General features: G+C 34.2%; 1 protein-coding gene across 1 annotated transcript; it reads left to right on the forward strand.

Moving 5' to 3' along the window:
- The first annotated feature begins 2,241 nt into the window (after nucleotides 1-2,241).
- Nucleotides 2,242-4,886, forward strand: LOC145048854 (protein WALLS ARE THIN 1-like). Its single transcript, XM_078997483.1, has 6 exons — nucleotides 2,242-2,565; nucleotides 2,662-2,724; nucleotides 2,822-2,938; nucleotides 3,037-3,451; nucleotides 3,582-3,733; nucleotides 4,499-4,886. Exons 1-6 carry the CDS (start codon nucleotides 2,339-2,341, stop codon nucleotides 4,692-4,694), a joined length of 1,170 nt encoding a protein of 389 aa, XP_078853609.1. The 5' UTR covers nucleotides 2,242-2,338; the 3' UTR covers nucleotides 4,695-4,886.
- The last annotated feature ends 14,946 nt before the right edge of the window (nucleotides 4,887-19,832 follow it).

The following is a 19,832-nucleotide window of genomic DNA, read 5'->3' on the forward strand; positions in this document are numbered from 1 at the left end:
TCTCCATTATGCCCAACGTACTCAAATGCCCTAGATTCTTTTCAAGGACTAATTTTTACAACTTGAGGAAAGAAAAGGATCAAAGAGCTATACCTGAATTCCGGGATATTACAATTAACACACTCACACTTAAAAGATTTGATAAGATCAATTGTATCATTTTTAATAGTCCCATCTACAAACCCTAATTTATTTCGATCTTTTAGACTTCTAATCATTGAGCTACACCAAATACGAAAGTTTTTGGTCCCAATAAGTTTAATAGTAACTATAGTAGTCATAGAATTATTATATGGGTGAATATACAATGGATCATCAAAATTAATAGAGTTTGCCTTACTTCTACTTGATGATTCATCCGTTGGACCAACCATATTATCAACAACCAAGAAACACAATAGCAATTAAAACACACACCTAAAACACAAACCACTATGATAGCCTTAACGTCCAGATGGTCACCACTGTATGTTAGGGCCCAAGTCATCAATCATAGAGTCGAGAAAAAAACAACAATAGTAGATAGTAGACAAACAAGTAACTGGTGTACTTAAGACAACCAAGATCTCCAACAACTATACTACAAAGATAGAGAGAGGGAGAGAGAGAAAGAGAGAGATAAAGAGAGAGAGAGACAGAGAGAGAGAGAGAGAGAGAGAGAGAAAGAAACAAACAAACAAACAAACAAGAAACCCTCACAGTGTGAATGAGCAAAGAAGACGACTAGTCGACTCCCTTGTTCGTTCTCTACTAGGGTTTATCGGTGATGAACTCCGACCCCTAGAGAGTTATTTCAGACTACGAGATTAATCGAAAAGAACAAGCGTCAAAGTACCAGAGATCCACGTCGAAGCTTTAGAGATCAACAGAGAATCACCAAAAAAACGAGAAAAACACCACAAATTGCAATCGGTCAATCTACAAGAACACACAAAAAAAACTCGTAGTACCAGGATCTTAAGGAGATACCAAATATTTGTTTCGGTTTAGGAAAAAAATGTAGAAACCCTAGATCGAAACAATGAACCTAGATTCAACATAGAATGTGACGATCTAAAGAATCCAAGAAAAAAGGAGGTCAAAAAATACCTTTTAGATGACGGTCGGAGAAGGAAAACTTCAATCGAGTGTAGAAAACAAAGAATCATAACCTATTGCTCTGATACCATGTTAAAAACTCTCAAAAACACAGTAGACAACATCAACACTTCATTTATTTCGCTGACCCAGTTGATTTTCATCAACATACAATCAAAACCTCACTACAATCACACTCACTCTCATACAAAAATCTAAACTTAATTATTTGAATGATTTACTAAATACAAACAAGAGTATGAAAACCCTAAATGTAGATACAACGAACATGAGAGAAAAATGAGAGAATACTGCAACTATGTGTGTAAGAATAAGAACATCTACAAGCCATCAGACCTTAAGTATGCGGGACAAACCGGACAATTAGATCCGCATGTTGACCCAAAAGCAATTAACAAGTTTAACTCCTTAATCCATCAAACCTGCATTATTTAAACAAACTACCCACACAAATATGACTTATACTTAAAAACCTGAACAACCAAAAATAACTTACACTTAAAAACCTGAACAACCAAAAATTGTTAAGTTTGAATAAAACCTTATATTTTAACATGATCTTAGTAAAACCTTGTTACAAGAATGTTTATAAGTTTATTAGAGGAAATACATTCGCTTGATTCAAGTTCAACCATCAAAACTTTATAATTTTATGGTGTGATCATTAATCGAATGTACATTAAAAGTAATTAATTTAGTCATACTATCTCAATTAACCTGATTTAACATTTGATTTTATATTGTAAAAAAAAAAAAAAAAAAAAAAAAAAAAATATAGGATATCAAAATATCTTACAAAATTTTATAACATGGCTTGAATCGTTGAGGTGGAGCAGGGGTAATACAGGAAATGTAGACTCCTTCCTAGCTAGTCGACCCCTCGTGCACCATCTCTATTATTTGCTCCCCTCTTTTTCATTTTTCATCATTAGTCGCATGCCCTCCTCTCTCCTCCTCCCTCTTAATTAACTTTAAACCTCTCTTCCTTTTAGTTTTATTACTCAAAACACCTTCTTTTTTTAACAGTTGACATTGCAAATATACTTGAAAGTTTTTGAATGCCCCACATAATTTATGGACCCACCTTTCTTCCAACTGGAACGTAGAACAGGAGGCTGTGGTGGTATATTTATACCTCCCCAAAACCTTCCCATTACCACCACCTCCTCCTCTCGACATCCCTCTCTCGGTCACCGGAGTACCTGTATCTGTCTGTGTGAGCTTAATAACTTGTCCTCAAATGGCGGAAACCGGTGGTGGCATCACCGTCGCCCATAGAATTAAGGGATGGTTCCCGGAAAGGACTCAATTGCACTTGGCCATGCTGGCTTTGCAGTTTGGTTATGCCGGTTTTCATGTCGTTTCAAGAGCTGCCCTTAATATGGGCATCTCCAAGATCGTCTTTCCAGTCTATCGAAACCTCCTCGCTTTCTTCCTCCTCCTCCCCTTCGCTTATTTCCTCGAAAAGTAAGAATCAACAAGTATTCTCTAACTTTAATAAATATGAAAATAAATGATATCATGGATTCTGACATGGTTTTTTCTTGGGTTTTGTTCAATCAGGAAGGAACGACCTCCGATTAACTTTAACTTTCTTGTCCAGTTCTTCCTTCTCGCGATCGTTGGGTATAGTTTTTGAATCCAACACATGCAAATCAAAGTATACGATTCTTTAGGTTTATATATTGTTTTCTGAAATCCGTATTATATATCTTTGTATCAGGATTACAGCGAACCAAGCTTTCTACTTGTTGGGTTTAGACAACACTTCTCCGACGTTCGCCTCCGCCATTCAAAACTCCGTTCCCGCCATCACATTCCTCATGGCAGTGATTCTCCGGCAAGCTCTCACACACCTTTAATCAATTAACTAATTTACCCTTCAACTAACCCAATGGCTACCTTTTAACTAATACGTCCAACTCATTACAACTACAGGATAGAAAAGGTGAGACTCGACAGAAAAGACGGGATATCCAAAGTAGCCGGAACTGTATTCTGCATAGCCGGAGCATCGGTGATCACTCTTTTCAAGGGTCCAACAATATACAGCCCATCGCCGACACTACACAGTGTTAGGGAAGCTTCGCCGGTGTTGCAGTCACTCGGAGACGCAAACGGAAAAAGCTGGAGCCTTGGGTGCGTATTTCTAATAGGCCATTGCTTATCATGGTCGGCGTGGCTGGTGTTACAAGCTCCGATCCTAAAGAAATACCCAGCTCGATTGTCGTTCACATCGTACCAATGTTTCTTTGGAGTCCTACAGTTTCTTGTGTTAGCCGCCTTCATGGAAAGAGACATCAATGCTTGGTATATTCGTACTGGTGCTGAGCTATTTAGCGTGTTTTATGCTGTAAGTCACTTAGATTTTTTGAATAATTGAAGTTGACAAGGATATATCGATCGCATATGCATATTTGATTTTTCAAAGATAAAGAATACATGGAAAAGGTGGTATTTAATGCATGTGTGTTGTAATGCAGGGTGTGGTGGCATCTGGGATCGCATTTGCTGTACAGATATGGTGCATAGACAGAGGTGGCCCGGTTTTCGTGGCCTTGTACCAACCGGTTCAGACCCTCGTGGTTGCTCTCATGGCTTCAGTCGCTTTAGGGGAAGAATTTTATTTGGGAGGGTATACACACTTATGACTTAACCATCACAACCCTACCACACACGTGCACACATACTACTCGTACCCATCCCTCTTTACTTTTGTACCTATAATACCTTACATTCACATTCAACCCTCACACTCATAGTCTCGTATCGACATTTAACAACACTCACCGATCAAAATCTTATATCAACTGCACACAGTCTCATTTGATTCTGTATATGTTTATATACAGATCAGCTAGATATAGTCTCATTTGATTCTGTATATGTTTATATACAGAATTTAATCATCTCATATCGGCCGGAGACAGTCTAATTTGATTATGTATATGTTTATGTACAGAATTTGATCATATCGGAGATATGGTCCCATTTCACTCTGGATATATTTTATATAGAGTCTCATTTGTCCCTATATATTATTGTAGGCACGATGGCATTTCACTTTGTATATGTTTATATAGTGTCTCATTTGTGCGTAGGATTTTCTCTTTGATTAGATTTTCTTTCTCGTTAATTAAGGAGGCTTTGAAGAGAAAATGAAGGAGCAAAAACCCTAATAAATTATATGGTAGTAGTGATGTAGTTGGAGCTGACAAACCCACATGCACTTGTACAACCCCTAGCCATAAGGTTATCTATGTATAGTGGGTCCAACCTTACACGTGAATTCAACAACTAATATTGTGTGGATCCCTAATTTATAACGATTTCTATGGTTTAGAAAAAAAGTTATTCAGTCAAAGATGAAGGAGAATATTTTGTATTTATGGTTTTACAGGATAATTGGGGCAGTGTTGATCATAACTGGATTGTATCTTGTGTTATGGGGAAAGAATGAAGAGAGGAAGTTTATGTTACAAAAGCAACCGGGTATGATCCAAGCGGAAACGGATCATGGTGCACCGAGGACAACGGGTCATGTCAAGTCATCCATCACCCAACCTTTACTCCCTCAGTCGACTGAAAACGTTTGATTAGTATTAATTAACCTTACGTTTATTTTTGTAACTAGTGTGTATTATTGCTGGGACTTCAAATCAAAACTAAAGAAGTTACTAGGCATCTATTAATTATGTGAGAAAAAAAAAAGTTTGGTGTGTTTTATGAACCTTTTGTTTGGGTGTTCCCGTTTTTAGTGTTGGAATGATTAAATTTAAGGTTACTTATCTTATTATGTACGAAAATTTGTATTTCATATCGAGTTTGGTTGTTTAATTAGAAAAAGAAAAAAAATGAAGTAGTTTTGGCTGGTAAATTTTGTTGTAGAGAAGATTTGGGTAATTTGAAAACATTACGTGTATATTATTGACTTATTGTATGAATATGATATTTGTATATATTAATATTATATGTATATATAATTGTTTATTCCAAAAAGGATATGGATGTTTCTTTTGGTTGTGTTTATATTCATCATGGGAGCATGCCCTCCTGCTTTTGAATAAAGGAAAGTAAGAGGAAATGCCAAGGGAAGAATGTGATTATTAGTGTTCCTTAATGTTGGGACCATAGACTGTTAATGGTTATTTAAGGGTTTTATTTATTAAAAGTAGATTTGAATAGCAATAATATCATAATATATGATTTGCTATGCGGTCTTAACAGATTATTTGTCGATATATTTAAAAACGATTTGAGAAAGACAAAATGTCTTAAACTTGTCAAGAATAGCAAGTTGAAGGTCGGATTTGTTATAAACGAGTGATGATGGGTGTGTTGTGGCGAGTTTATTAATGTTATATTTTCAACCGAATAAACTAATATAAAGTATTGATATGTAAGATTATTTGCTTAATTTATATATTTGATATGTATATATGCAAAAAGAATTAAGAAAAGTGCATTACCGAATTGAAAAAACAAAAAAAGGCTAAAATGATCGTTTTAAAGAAATTTAACATAGGATAAGAACCTCAAGGAGCAAGGGTACAATTATTGCCAATCAAATTGATCATCCATATAAAATTTTAAAAATTGATTTTTAGACCGGAAGGTATAAATAAGAAACTTTCTATTTTTTGTGGGTCACAACATTATTTCTTCCTTATTTTTCCTTTCTCACTCTTTTTTAATTTAAAAAAATATATATTTCCTACAAATATTATACTTATTTTGTAAGGAACTAAAACCATGAATTTTGATATATATATATATATATATATATATATATATATATATATATATATATATATATATATATATATTATAATTTTTAGTAGATCTATAATTTAATAAGTATTAAAAAATATAAAAAAAGTTGACCAATAGGAATAAGAGAGAGAGTGAGGGAATAGGCTCCCTCACCTCATTCCCTCACCACCTTTCCCTCAATCAAAATGCGGTGTTCAGCTGAGAGGGAAGCTGAAAGGGAAAGCTAATCACCCTTTTCCTCACCCACACCATCTTGCCTTATGTAAAACAAATGTACAATACCAACATAAGGACCAAAACCATAATTAATCTATTTCTTTTTAGAATGAAAAGCTACATGGATCAAAAATAGAAAATTTTAAATTAAAAAACTAAAAGGACCAAAATTGTATATACTCCATTGTAAAATATAGGGACAAAAGCTATAATTAATCAATTTTATTTTAAAATTAAAAATTAAATAAAAGTTTCTGTCATATGCATTTTTATGATGTTTAGTCCAAACCTTGATTTTTTTGGATTCATGATTATGATTTTATTTGTTAGTTTTGTTGAGGATTTGACCCCTCAGTTTATTGTAATACCTTTGGGATATTTTTTATTTTTCTTTCATTTTTTTAAAATCTAATACTCATTTATTTATTTAAACAATTAAAAAATAAGAGGGTCTCTTTCTCTCTCTCTCTCTCTGTCTCTCTCTCTCTCCCAACTAATTGTCTTTGAAGACTTAAATCTCTCTCTACAGGTTCTTCCAATCTGGGTCTTTTTGATTTCCATAATTTATTCGGAAATTCGTTTTTTTGATTCTTTTACCCGTGAAGCTATTTTACAAAAGTATAGATCTTTGTGAGGTCTAATTGTTTGTTATTGATAGTTATGTTATTGGTTTGATGATTCATTCAAACCTTTTAAAGCTTGGATGATTCAAACCTTTTAAGATTTACTGAAGAGGGGGGGGGGGGGGGGGGGGAGAAACTAGCATTTAGGATTTACAAGAGTGGTTGGAATTGGAGTGAAAGAGGATACACAAAATTAGAGATAATGAAGACGCACAAATATTGGTGGTTGTACTTTTTCATCAATTGCTCAAAGAACAATAAAAAAATAGTGGTTTCTTTTTTGCAGGTTTGAGATTGAATAGTTGAAACTGAAAATATCATATGCCTTTGGCTACTCGATATTCTCTTTTGGGAAGATCGACATTCTTTATACTCACATCTAGGTTAAAGGATTGGAATTCCTCATCGCTAATCTTTATCAATCGCCCTGGACATGCCCTTTTCTATTTGAGTAGATGTATATAGATCAAGAATTGATGGCATAACATCCAAAACTTACAAAACCCTTAGACAACCTGCAACTAAAATAAAGGTTTGGCATCTAAAAAGAAACCCATAATTGAACGTGTTTATCGTGTGTGTCCTTTGAATCGGTTGTTGAATTAGAAGGCTTGAACTAATGAAATCAAGTTTTGAACATATTTTTATTCGTCAGGGCTGTACGGAAGGAGATGAAATCTGGAGTTGAGGTATAGAGCAAAATCGGAGGTCCAAGAACACATACATCTAAAATCGGAGGTCCAAAAAAGGGATTTAAAAAAGAAATCAAGAAATCTATTTGTATATGTGTTCTTGTGAGTTTCAAAATCGTTGTGTTCTTATGTATGAGAGAGAGAGAGAGAGAGAGACCCTGTTATTTTTTAATTATTTAAATAAATAAATAAGTATTAGATTTTAAAAAATAAAATACAAATAGAAAATAAATACCCTAAGGGTATTATAGTCATTTCGGTTTACTGAGAGATCAAATCCGCAATGAAACTAACTCAAAAGGACCACAAAGCCAAAAAAGTCTATGTTTGGACTAATCCTCATAAAAATACATACCATAATGACAATTTTTTCAGTTTTATCTTAAAATTATATAGACTAAAAGAGTAATTTTTTAAACTAAATATTACAAAAAATAAAAGTGAAATTAAACAAGTTCCTATAAATTGAAAAGATAGCAGAATATGATAATTGCAAAAATTAAAAGAAAAACATCAAAAACACAAAATATAGGTGTAAATCTTTATAGGAAACAAAAGAACTTAATAATGATTATTGTATTGACGGGCATTATACGAGTGTTACAAATTATCGTAATGATAATCAAAGAACCATTATACATATAAACCATTACTAAATAAGATGAAATAACTAAAAGTATGACAATATATGACTAAATAGAATGGAAAATATAACATCTGTATAGTTTTATATAACAGTGTTACGAATTTATGATAGTCAAAGACCCATTATACATTACTAAATAAATAAGTGTCTTAATAACCATAATATAAATCCTTAATATGTTATATTTTCATTATTCATATTAAAAATGGATACGCAAGATTAATGAAACATAAAAGAAAAGTATTACTTTAATGAAACAAAGACAAATGAGACACTTTCATAAAATGTTGCACTACTAGCAACATATTGTCATGTAATAATAGGATTTCATATCAATTTCACTCGTATCTTCATAGCTAGATTTTTAAAAGCGACCAGTTAAATTTTATCTGTTGTGAAAGAAAGTCAATGGTAACTAAAACCAAAGGTTATTAGTTCATTCCCAATTTATTCAAGTAATGGTCTATCATATTAACATTCTACTTTTTAAGGCTCTACTTGGTAGTCTTGGTTTGTACTAATCCTCTTTATTCATAGTCCCATCAAAAGTGAATTATATATCAGAAGGTTTGTGATATGGATTCTCTTATGGTGTTAATAGTGATAAGAAAAAAGTTACTTAGATTTCTTGGGACAAATTGTTGGCTATTAGAGATTTCATTGACCTTGGAATTGGTAGTTTCGGTGCACAAACCTTGCCAACCTTGCTCTAATCAAGAGATAGTGGAGGTTTTATAGCGAATCTTTGACTAGTAAGAGAGTAAGGGTATGGAGTGTTATTATCAAATTGTTCAAATCACTTTACCAATATAATCTCCCTAATTGCTCAGTTTCTCAATATCCATTGATTCTGAATGTAACGTTCATTTCTAGACATATATTTATACGGGGAATGTCTGATCTAGTGCATATCATCGTATACGTAATGCTGCCAACTAATAATATGAAAAAGGCCTTGGCCATTCCTTTTAGGTCATTCTCTCTCTTTAGAGATTGATTCTTTGAAAGTCCTAAGTGACTTCTAAAATGCATATGTCTAGGATTGCTCCTATCAATACTGTGACAACCCGATATTTCAACTCTTTGTAATGGCCTAATAGGTCAAGTATTGTAACCATTTTTGAGTTAATCAAAATAAACGTTGGTAATAAAATGTACAAAAAGTTTCTATTTAACTACCTACTATGTTTTATATCATTAAACCGGGATCGTGCGTAAAAAGAATGCCCAAACCCGACTTCGTATATTGAAGTTAAGATTTTTCCAAATTCGGTTTAGCAACAATCAACTGAAAACTCGAAGCAGAGATCGAGCGACTTTTGGCCGGAATGACCTAAACGAGAATCGAAGGTCTCGACGATGGTTGTTCAGCGGTAAAAAGTCTGGCAAAAACCGACGTCAGATAAAGAAGTTATGAATTTTTAAAGAAATTCCTTAATCACGCCATTTTAATAAATAAATAATAAATATAAATTCGGAATTTGCTTACGGAATATAAACGAAAGTTGTAGATCGTAGTCTCACATTCGCGGGGATATAAAGAACGTCAAAAATGGAGTTCGTATGAAGGAGATATGAATTTTTGAAGTTTGATAAATAATTTATATATATTTTTTATTGAAAACTACGGTATTATCCGAAGTTTGAGTCACGCACGTACGCCCCGTGTACACGAGTACGCCCAGCGTACTCGAGGCCACGGCCTCAGATCGTCCATATCGCCCCTATGCGAGCCTACCCCCCGTCCCATCCGAAGTGCGAGGCAGTCGAGGACTCGGTCATGCGTGACGTACGCGTACGCCCCGCGTACGGAGGCGGTTCCAGCCTCCTATAAATAGGATGCGAGGGTTCCCGAAAAAATTGCTCATTCTCTCTCATTTTTCTTGCGTTTTGCCTCGTTTTCCGTGCTCGCACTACCCCGAAGCCCTAATCATTTTACTCAAGTCCCGAAGGTCGATTTTACTCCCGAGATTCCCGAGGATCCCGAGAAAAATCCATTTCCTGAGACGAAACTCTGCCCAGTTTCCATCTCGCTATCTTCAAACTTTCAAGTGAGTTCATACCCCTAATCAATGTTTTAAATGATTTTAAATGCTTTAAAGGGGGGATACAAGTAGAAACAAACAGATTATTAAATCATTGATATGTATTTTATAACTGTGCGTGTCATTTAACAGATTTCACATACTACAAAATGTGATGCATGAAATGGTTTTAAATCTTAAAACACATTGTTATCAAAAGTTTTACCTTTGAAATGTATATTAAAATGACCTCAGGTTATTGTTAATCATTGTTCAAAACACTTAAGATGGCTTACAAAACCATTTTACATTCTTGAACTAAACCATGCATATACACTTATATTATTATATATGTATTGATGTTATAGTTTTCATCTTTCATTTAGTTTCCCACACCCTTGAGTAGTAAGAGTGTGTAAACCTACATGATCAACTATTTAGATTACAGTAAATTATCATAGGGATAATTGGAAGATAACAAAACATTATTCCTATTACAAGGAATCATACAAGAGTCAGTTCATTCATGAGTCTTTACTAGTACCTTACCTGATACATGAGTACCTTTACATATGTTTACCTGATACATGAACACATTACCTGAGTACCTTTACGTTGATACCTTTACCTATGTATACTTATTTAAATAGTTGTATCACGAATTGCGAGGATAATTTATTAGTACCTTCTGTGTAAATTATCCTGCATATCCCCAGTACCTCGGGATATCTAGAATAGGACTCTATCCCCAGTACCTCGGGATATATGGACGGGACTAACCATTCCGGAACCTATCTGTTAGCAACATTGGGTAATGAACATCTACGGATGCCTACGGTTATTACTTATACTAGGAGTACCTTTACAGGGACTAATCCTTCCTCCCCCATGCTGCTGCTACAGAGGACAATTGGACAATCTTCGGATGTTCATTAGGTTATATAGGTGGTGTTAACCCTAGTACCTCGGGATAACAGTGACATATGCTGTGTTAGTCCTAGTACCCAGTGACAACACTTACAGTAGTACATTTTCCTGTTTACTTTATTTTGTGATGCTTTCACATAAACGATGAGTTAGACTAAGTACTTTAGTACTAAACAATTAGAGGAAAACTATCATTTTACAAACAAAACATTCAGGTCTTGGTAGAAGACTACATCTCAAACTGATAGGAAATAAGGGATTTTCTAGGGTTTTTCATACTTACATTAACATTTTCAATTAGCGATCCACAAGGCCTTCATAACAGCTTTTCACAAACAAGGCAATGACACTTATATACTTATGAATTCACCAACTTTAAAGCTGATACTCGCTTTCAAATTAACTTGTATTCTCAGGTCATCAGTAGAGAGGTACGGAGGCCAGGTTTTGAGAAGACGGAACAGACAAATCTCATCTTTTATTTTGATTGTATATTTTTGGTGTCTTACGACAATGAAAGAACACACATGTATTAAAACTTTACTTATAATGTAATGGATGATGTTGTTGCTTGTTTATTATATTACACTGTTGAGATACTGTACATGACGTCCTCCGCCCCAGAACGTTTCCACCGTTCTCGGTTTTGGGGTGTGACAAATACAAACTTCTTAGGAATTTCCGGACATACTTCTTTCAAGCGAGTTTTAGAATACCATCAACTATATTTCTATCTACGTCCATTCCTAATATTTGCATAAAAATCCTTAGGTACTTCTCCTCAACCAATCTACAGAACTATTTTTCCAACATTTTGATATACAACATGTAGACTAAAAAACCAACATGTTAGATGTCTCGCCTTCGACCCAAAAATAATTCTAGAGGAATTACCTGAATCTTTCATGCCTAGGTTGGCCATGTTTTGTATTGACCTAATTTGTGGAGTAACAAATATAACTAAAGCGTCGTACCGCTTAGCACCCTTTCGAAATACAAGAGCTATATGGTCAAATCCATAAACCCCTTGAAAACGGGTTCTTTTGTCCATATTCTTCATGATGGGGTGCACTGGTGCTATCCATTAAAGAGAAAGATGGATCGATCAAATGTACATCAATTATAAAGAACTGAATAAGTTGACGATTAAACACTGATACTCTCTTCCTCAAATCAACAATCTGTTCGACCAACTATAAAATGCCTCGTACTTCTCTAAGATCGTCGAACAACTAAATGCTAGGACCCAAAAGTTAGGAAGTTATTTTTGTAAAAACAATAAGAAGATGTATTTAAATTGGTAGAACACAAGTCATGCAACACGTCGGCCATGATTGTACCAAAGGGCATGGACAATGTCATAAAATATTGTGACACATCGCACCAATCATAGGATTGTGTATTGGTACAAAAGGATGAGATTATTGCAAAAACTTTGAGGCAATCGATGGTGCATGAGTAGAATTATACCATACATAACCTAAAGTTACAAACGTTAGTATTCTCCCTTAAAATCTAGATGAAGTACTTATATGAAAGCAAATGCTTTATCTTTACTGACCACAAAGTCCTTCAACATGTCCTAGAGTGAAGATGCTCAAACATGAGGGAAAGGTAATGAGTAGCTTGAAAAGGCAGTATAGCTCATTAAAAGATTGCAGACTCGAGTGAATCACTTGACTCCTCATATTAATACGAACGAGAATTCAGGCACTGCTATTGTGTACTCACTATTAGAAACTAAATCGTTGGCTTCATTCTTGCTCAGTCCATTAGCACTGGAATTTCATTTCAGTGTTCATGTATGCTTCATTAGGGTAAAAGAATCATCTTTGTCATTTTTGACAATTTTCTCATTTAAGTGTTCTATTTTTCCTAAATATGAATTCTCGAGTTTAAGCATGTCATTTCAGAACATTTTGATCCTAATATTTTTATATTACATTACCAGAATGTTGATTTCAAAAAATCTCTTAATTTAATCTTTTATGTAACTTTTCGTATTATAAATCATGAAAGTTTCCAAAATTAGAAAAATAAAACTTTGATATTTTCTAGCAAATTACTACCATTTTGTTCTTAAATATTTATTATTTGACATGCCAAATGTATGTTATTACTTTTTCTGCGAGTTTTTATAAATCAAGTTTAAATTTAAAATGAGGACCATGGATTTTTGGACATTGTACACTTAGCTTCTTGACCCAAGCCTATTATTTCTTTCCCTCAATGCAACTTTCTATGTGATAAGAAAAGTATAGTATCAAACATTCGGTCATTTTTAAAATGCTAACTATCCACTTTTAACAACTTAATTAGTTTCCTTAAAGAATTTCTAGCATCACTCATGTCAAACTTGGAGTATTTAGTACCATTGATGTTCCTGCATCCATATCAACCCTTTATGGCTCACTCTCTCTATGTAGTAAAGTATTCTTACTCTATCTATTATGATCCACTTCGCCATTAGCATGTATTTCAGAACTAGAAACTTCCTCCATATATAGCGTACCCTGTTTATGATCTCTAGAAACCACTAAGTTTCTTTATGTTGCTTTTCATGGATAACCACCATAAATAACTTGGTATCCCTCATTGTTGAGTTAGCTTACCTCTATCAACGTTACCTTCAGGTATGGAAATAACTTGAGTTTTGCAAGTTTTAAATTTGTACCAAAGTTTGTTCTGGGGACTGCATCCCCAATGAGAATGATACCTTAGCTCATATGGTGTGCTACCGAAACTATCTCGTTGTAGTTCTTAGGATTCTTTATGGAACTTATGAAATGAATAGAAGGAAGAAACACCCCCATGTCCTATTAATTAGAAATTTATTGAGCCGTTACTACAGTAAATAAGAGAATCATCATGATAATCATTTACAACATTCATCTCCTCGTACGCTTACATCAGAAGCTCTGGTTATCGTTAGAGTTCCAACATGAGATGTCTTTCAAATTGTTCAGTTAACACCTTCTCCCCGACTTGATGTTTCCCTTGGAACTTTATCTATACATGTCCTTATCAAGGATGCAATCATGAATTCTTTAAAATTTTAGCTACCCAACCCTAATGGAGCTGCTAACTATTGCCCTAGTTTTAGGTAAACGATGAAGTAACTTATGATAGTAGCAATTCAAAGACTGCATCCTCTCACCCAACATCAACAGAGGCTAGTCTTGAGGTAATTAAGTTGTGCTTATTCACATGAATCATCACGGAGCTACCCTTTCACGTTCATGTTCCATAGCTAACAAATCAAGTGCACCTTGTTTGCAGTAGAGGATGCTTCATGCATTTTGGACAACACTCATATCAAATTGTAGGTTGTCCCCATACTATAAAGGATGTATGCACATCAGTCACCAGTAATAAATTTAGCACTACAAGTGATTGATGGTCCCGATGCTTCCGATCCTCTTACGATGTATATAAGCTATTCAAACCATCGGGTGGTATCTACAATTAATTTTATTAGAGATAGACAAGGACTGCTAAAGGGAATGATACGATGTAGATAGAGGTGGATCTATTGGCATTATCTGCACACTTCCTTCCTATTCGAGAAGATTACTAAAAGGAAAGTCTTGCCTGGATTTACATAGACGAGATTATGGTACATCATGGAGTGCCTATTTCAATTATTTTGGATCGGGAGTCTCCTTATGTCACAAATAAGGTAGTCACTTTAGAAAGACTTGGTACGCAGTTAAACATAAGTACTACCTACAATCCACAAATGTATGGAAAAGTTAATGAACGGTCCACACTTTGGAAGACATACTCCGAGCCCATATGATCAGTTAAAGGGGTACTTGGAACAACCATTTACGATAAAGTTGATTTTTCCGATAACAGCAACTATCATGCCAGTGTTAAATGTGCTCCCCTACGAAGCACTATACGGGCTTAAGTGTCGATCACCACTTTGTTGGCTAGAAATTAACGATAGCAATTAACGAGCCTTGGTTGTGAACATGAGATCACTGAGAAGATCACAAAAATATGTGATAGACTAAAGTCTACTTGCGATCGCAAGAATAGCTATGCTAATACACAAATGTATCCCTTAGAATTTCAAGTGGGATATAAAGTACTCTTAGAAGTATCGCCATGGAAAAGAATTGTACGCTTTGGAAAAAGGGTAAAACTAATTCCTCGTTCTGTAGGACCCTTTGATAATATTGAAATGATTGGTCCAGTGACATGTAAGCTCAAGATAATAGAAGAACTTACATATTCCATGTGTCAAACCTCAAAAGAAAGGTCTTGGCGGAGGAATCCCTGCACGTACCTCACGAGGACCTCCAAATTAATGATCGACTAAAATTCATGGATGAACCCATAGAAATCATCAATCGGGAAGTTAAGTAGCTTAAACAAAGCCAAATCTTGATTGTGAAAGTTTTTTAGAATTCTACTCACGAACCTGAGTTACAGGGGAATGGGAGGATTTCATGAAGAACAAATATCATCAACTATTTTCTACGTATGAACTAGTGGTACCGCCAATTGAATTTCGAGATGAAATTCCCACAACTTGGGAAACTGTGAAAACCATAAAAACTCATATTATGACTCATCTAGAACCTTTTCATTTGCGTGAACATAACTTGGATTTAGATGCATAAAGTTGAGCTAGATCATGAGTTAAAAGATCCCTTGCAACAAGTAGTGTAACTTAGCTTGTAATAAGCAGTCACATAGATGTGAGCACTCCAACTAGGTTGTAAAGTGTCAAAGTTCAATCTCAAAACTAAACATAAAAACCATGTTCAGAAGATCAAAGATCACAGGTAGGTAGAATACATTAATTTCTTAATCGAAACATATGACGTGCTTAACTAGTTTGAAACTTAACAAATTCAATTTAATTAAATAATAATTTGATTTAATTACAAGTTGGAAATAATATCCAAATTTCATAAATTCAATTATGAGCCAAAAGTTTAATCCAAGGATTGTCTAATCCTACATTCATATGTTATGAACCTTTATTTCACTTATTTGAAATATAAAAATTTGATTTTATAACAATCAAGTCATAAGTTATCATTTTGATACATAAATTCAAGATGATACTGAAAGGTTTTGAGCATTCTAACACTCCTAAGTGTACATGCAACCCTAAATATCTTGGATCTATGTTTTCTGCAATATACATGCAAATATGAACTTTCCAAGGTATTCATCCTAACTAGCATAATAACATTGATTCATATGAATATATCAAGTTAGAAATACATACCTCTTTGATGTAGAATGTCTTCATGAAGCTTAAGTACCTAGTGCCCCAAGTGTGACACCTCAAATGGTTCACACAACACCAAATGAACATGGAATGACTTGAGAGAAATGGAACACTCCTTGAAATCGTCTAGCCCTCATATTCAAACACTACTGCATGATTTCTTGAGCCATGGGATTCTTTTATATCGTGGCTATTAGGGTTACACCATGTAACTCATAACTTTACCCATTCCTTATGCTCCATGGATTTTAACCTCCATGGAGTATCCATGGGTCACCCCATGGACTAAGTCCAACATAAGGAATCTTGGATCATAAGCCCGCATATATAAGAATGTATGATTTACACAATCAACCCATATATTTAGTTAGTCTCCTTTTGATCACTTACTTAATTCCAAATTAAATATTGATCAATACTATTTAAATAACCTTATTAATATATTAGAACCTATAATATATTAACCAACCTTAAGTGTTATTTCTCTCATTATAGTCTATCCAAATGCATGATGCCATGCAACCCAAATGAACCATGCCGGGTCGGGTCAAGTGTTACCAATTATAGTTATGGACTTAGACATTAATCCAACAGTCTCCCACTTGGATAATTATAAAACTATTATTGCGTATGACTTTAAGAACCGACTGGCAATCGTAGCTCTCAAAAGCTTCTGTCGAACTCTGACCTTGTCGATGAACTCTGACCTTTGTCAATGACTTGTCTATTAGATAAGGGATCATATATTCCTCCATTCTATATATCATATAGACTGGGACTTCGATTAAAATCATTCTCTCTGTTCATTTGTTGTTTCCAAATTTCCAATTCATTATGGCTGACTGATTGAACAGATCAAATCAGTCATGGCTTGGCCAAGCACTCATATGTATCATCATTAAATCATCGAGGGGCCCACATATATCGCTTTTATCCCGAAGGTAAAATGAATGGATAAATTTAGACTCATATGGCTTGTTCTAGTACTCGTTGAATCATACAGAAAGACACGTTTTATAACATCGAGTTACCAATGTGTTTTCGTGCAATCAATGTACAATCAACTCATAGTAACAACTCATATCTCTAGGTTTGAATAATATAAGATATTATCGTCTCATGATCACTCGTGATAATATCCATGAAGTGATTCCAATGAGCGTTGGTTGAATCCAATACTTAGAACTTATGAGCACTCATGAGTGTTGTAGCACCATCTTGTCCAACATCTTAGACCTCTACAATCCCAACCCATGACAATCTTGACTCATATCTACTTCTAACGTATGACCAACTGTGGATGGTTTGAATAACTTAGTCATTCGGGAAGAATGACCTAGTTTATTCTGGAAGTCAAAACATGCAAAATGAAACACAAGAATAATTGAATCTAGTATGGTATCAAACCTATGAATATAAATAGAACACTTTTTATTTATCACCATACTAATTACTCATTATTCATTGTTTTGATTTTATCAACTTAATACTTGAATTAAAAACACTAGTTGTCCCATGCTCCAAGCATGTACACTATGTTTTTCTAAACAATAGTTTTGCCATACACTAAGTATGCACTCTATGTTTGTCTATGATCCTTACTTTATGAAATAAACCAATTGAACATGATTTCAATGATTCTAATTTCACACTCCCAAATCCTTATCGAAAATGTAAGAATTCCAAATTCCTATCATTTATCGAAATCTGTTAGATTTTAAACTTATATGAATAGATCCTCTTGTAATGACTATGTACAAAGTGACAAAGACTTGTCAAAAGATATTACAGAGTATTCCAATGGAGATCAATTCCATGGGAAACATCCTTCTTGCATTAAGTTTTTTAATCTTACATAGATTTAATAACTTCTACATATGAAACATTCCTATTTTGACTATCACTTCTGAACAAGAGTTGCCTTTTTTCAAAATATGTCAATATGGTCCTTCCAAAAATTAACACTATACTTCCAACTGTCCCTGAGCAACCAATCTATCATAAACCTTAGATTTTCCTCGACAATTGCTTAATCATTTTAGTCATATCCAATTCTTGGTTTTTTCCCTTCTTAGTGCCCCAGGCATTTGGAAAATTTTAGGAAGGATGAATATTATAGCACATGCAATCGATCCTGTACCTAAAGCAAATGGGACATGATTCATGATGTCCGACATAAAGACATGATTCTAGACCAGTCTTTTTCTACAATATTTTTTATTTGCCAAGTTCTCATAATTTAGATTATGAAAAGGGTGGCCGTAATCATAATCGAATTTTAGAACTCAAATAATGGACCTATACATAGAATTTCCTTATGTTGAGCCATTCCAACACAAAATTCATATATATCCTTGACTAAAGATGATTAAAACCACAATCTAATCTTTTAGAATTGAAATGAAGTATAATTTCCTCTCCCTTAATTATAGCAAAACAACTTTTTCAACCGCTGCAACCTCACGAATTGAAACTTCTGTTTTCTATAATTAACATTGCTAACTTGCAATACTTATCATAATTATCATGCTCCCACTAACATGATGATTATTAGCATAACACATATGCTTCCACTGGCTTTAACATGTACTCAGAAATCAGTTGAACTTCTAGAAGTCAATACTTTACTGACTTTCTTACCAAAGTTCATATTTCTGAGACGAGATTGCTTTGATAAGACTTTATCATAATCATACACCTTATCTCAGATAGCTCACAGGTGTGTCTAAATAATTTTAGAACTATGAAAAGGGATGTCGTAATCATAGTCTCAGTTGTTTAGATCTTTGCTATCTGCTTCAAATCTACTTGGTGGAAGTGTTTCCTCACCATCATTTTCATGAATCGAAGAGAAACCTTATGACCCTTAGATTGTATGGTGTATGTGTTCTTATCCATGTGAATTGTCAAAGCCATAGTCACAATATAGGGATAATGACAAATCCAAACTCATATGGACTGAACTCAATCTTAATTTCTTGCCACCTAGAAGTACAAGGGCCTGCCATTGCTTCCAAGTTGTTATGCAACCAATTGAGAACTCTCAAAACTCATATGCAAAGCCAAATATAACTGGAATGGGCATAGAAACAGAAATATGTCAATACGATAGGTGATAAACCTCACATCGTGTGCTAGTGTTAAACTACAGGTTTTTATTCTTGATTAATCTTTCAGGATTTTTAAGACTCCCACTATCCTCTTGACACATAAGACTCACTTGCCAAATATTCAAGAGCTAGTTTGGATTCTTTATCAAGACAAACACTTTACACAATTGGCCTTAGTTGGTCATTGTTTTATCCAAAACATCACATCTTACCAATTTCAAATGTATAGAAATACAAACTTTTACACTTACATTTGACAAGTGTTTTAAACCTTCTTTAAGACTTGTCACTTAAGTTACAATCTTAGAGTATGGCTCAAGACTTGTTTTGGAACGAAGTATGACTCATCTTCTTGATTTGACCACTTCAACAATTTATACTTTCATAGCTCCTCTTCTTAGCTATCAGAATGTTGTAACATCCCTTTTAAATGAAGTAATTAAATAATAATTCAGGAATCCCGGGAAGTAAT

Source organism: Lactuca saligna, chromosome 5 (genome assembly GCF_052625555.1).
Source record: "Lactuca saligna cultivar CGN05327 chromosome 5, ASM5262555v1, whole genome shotgun sequence".
NCBI classification, from domain to species: Eukaryota; Viridiplantae; Streptophyta; class Magnoliopsida; order Asterales; family Asteraceae; genus Lactuca; species Lactuca saligna.

Coding starts and splice junctions, on each gene's coding strand:
- LOC145048854 (XM_078997483.1), top strand. CDS start 2,339: ATGGCGGAAACCGGTGGTGGCATCACCGTCGCCCATAGAATTAAGGGA. Junction 2,566..2,661: donor TTCGCTTATTTCCTCGAAAA/GTAAGAATCAAC, acceptor TTGTTCAATCAG/GAAGGAACGACCTCCGATTA. Junction 3,734..4,498: donor GAAGAATTTTATTTGGGAGG/GTATACACACTT, acceptor ATGGTTTTACAG/GATAATTGGGGCAGTGTTGA.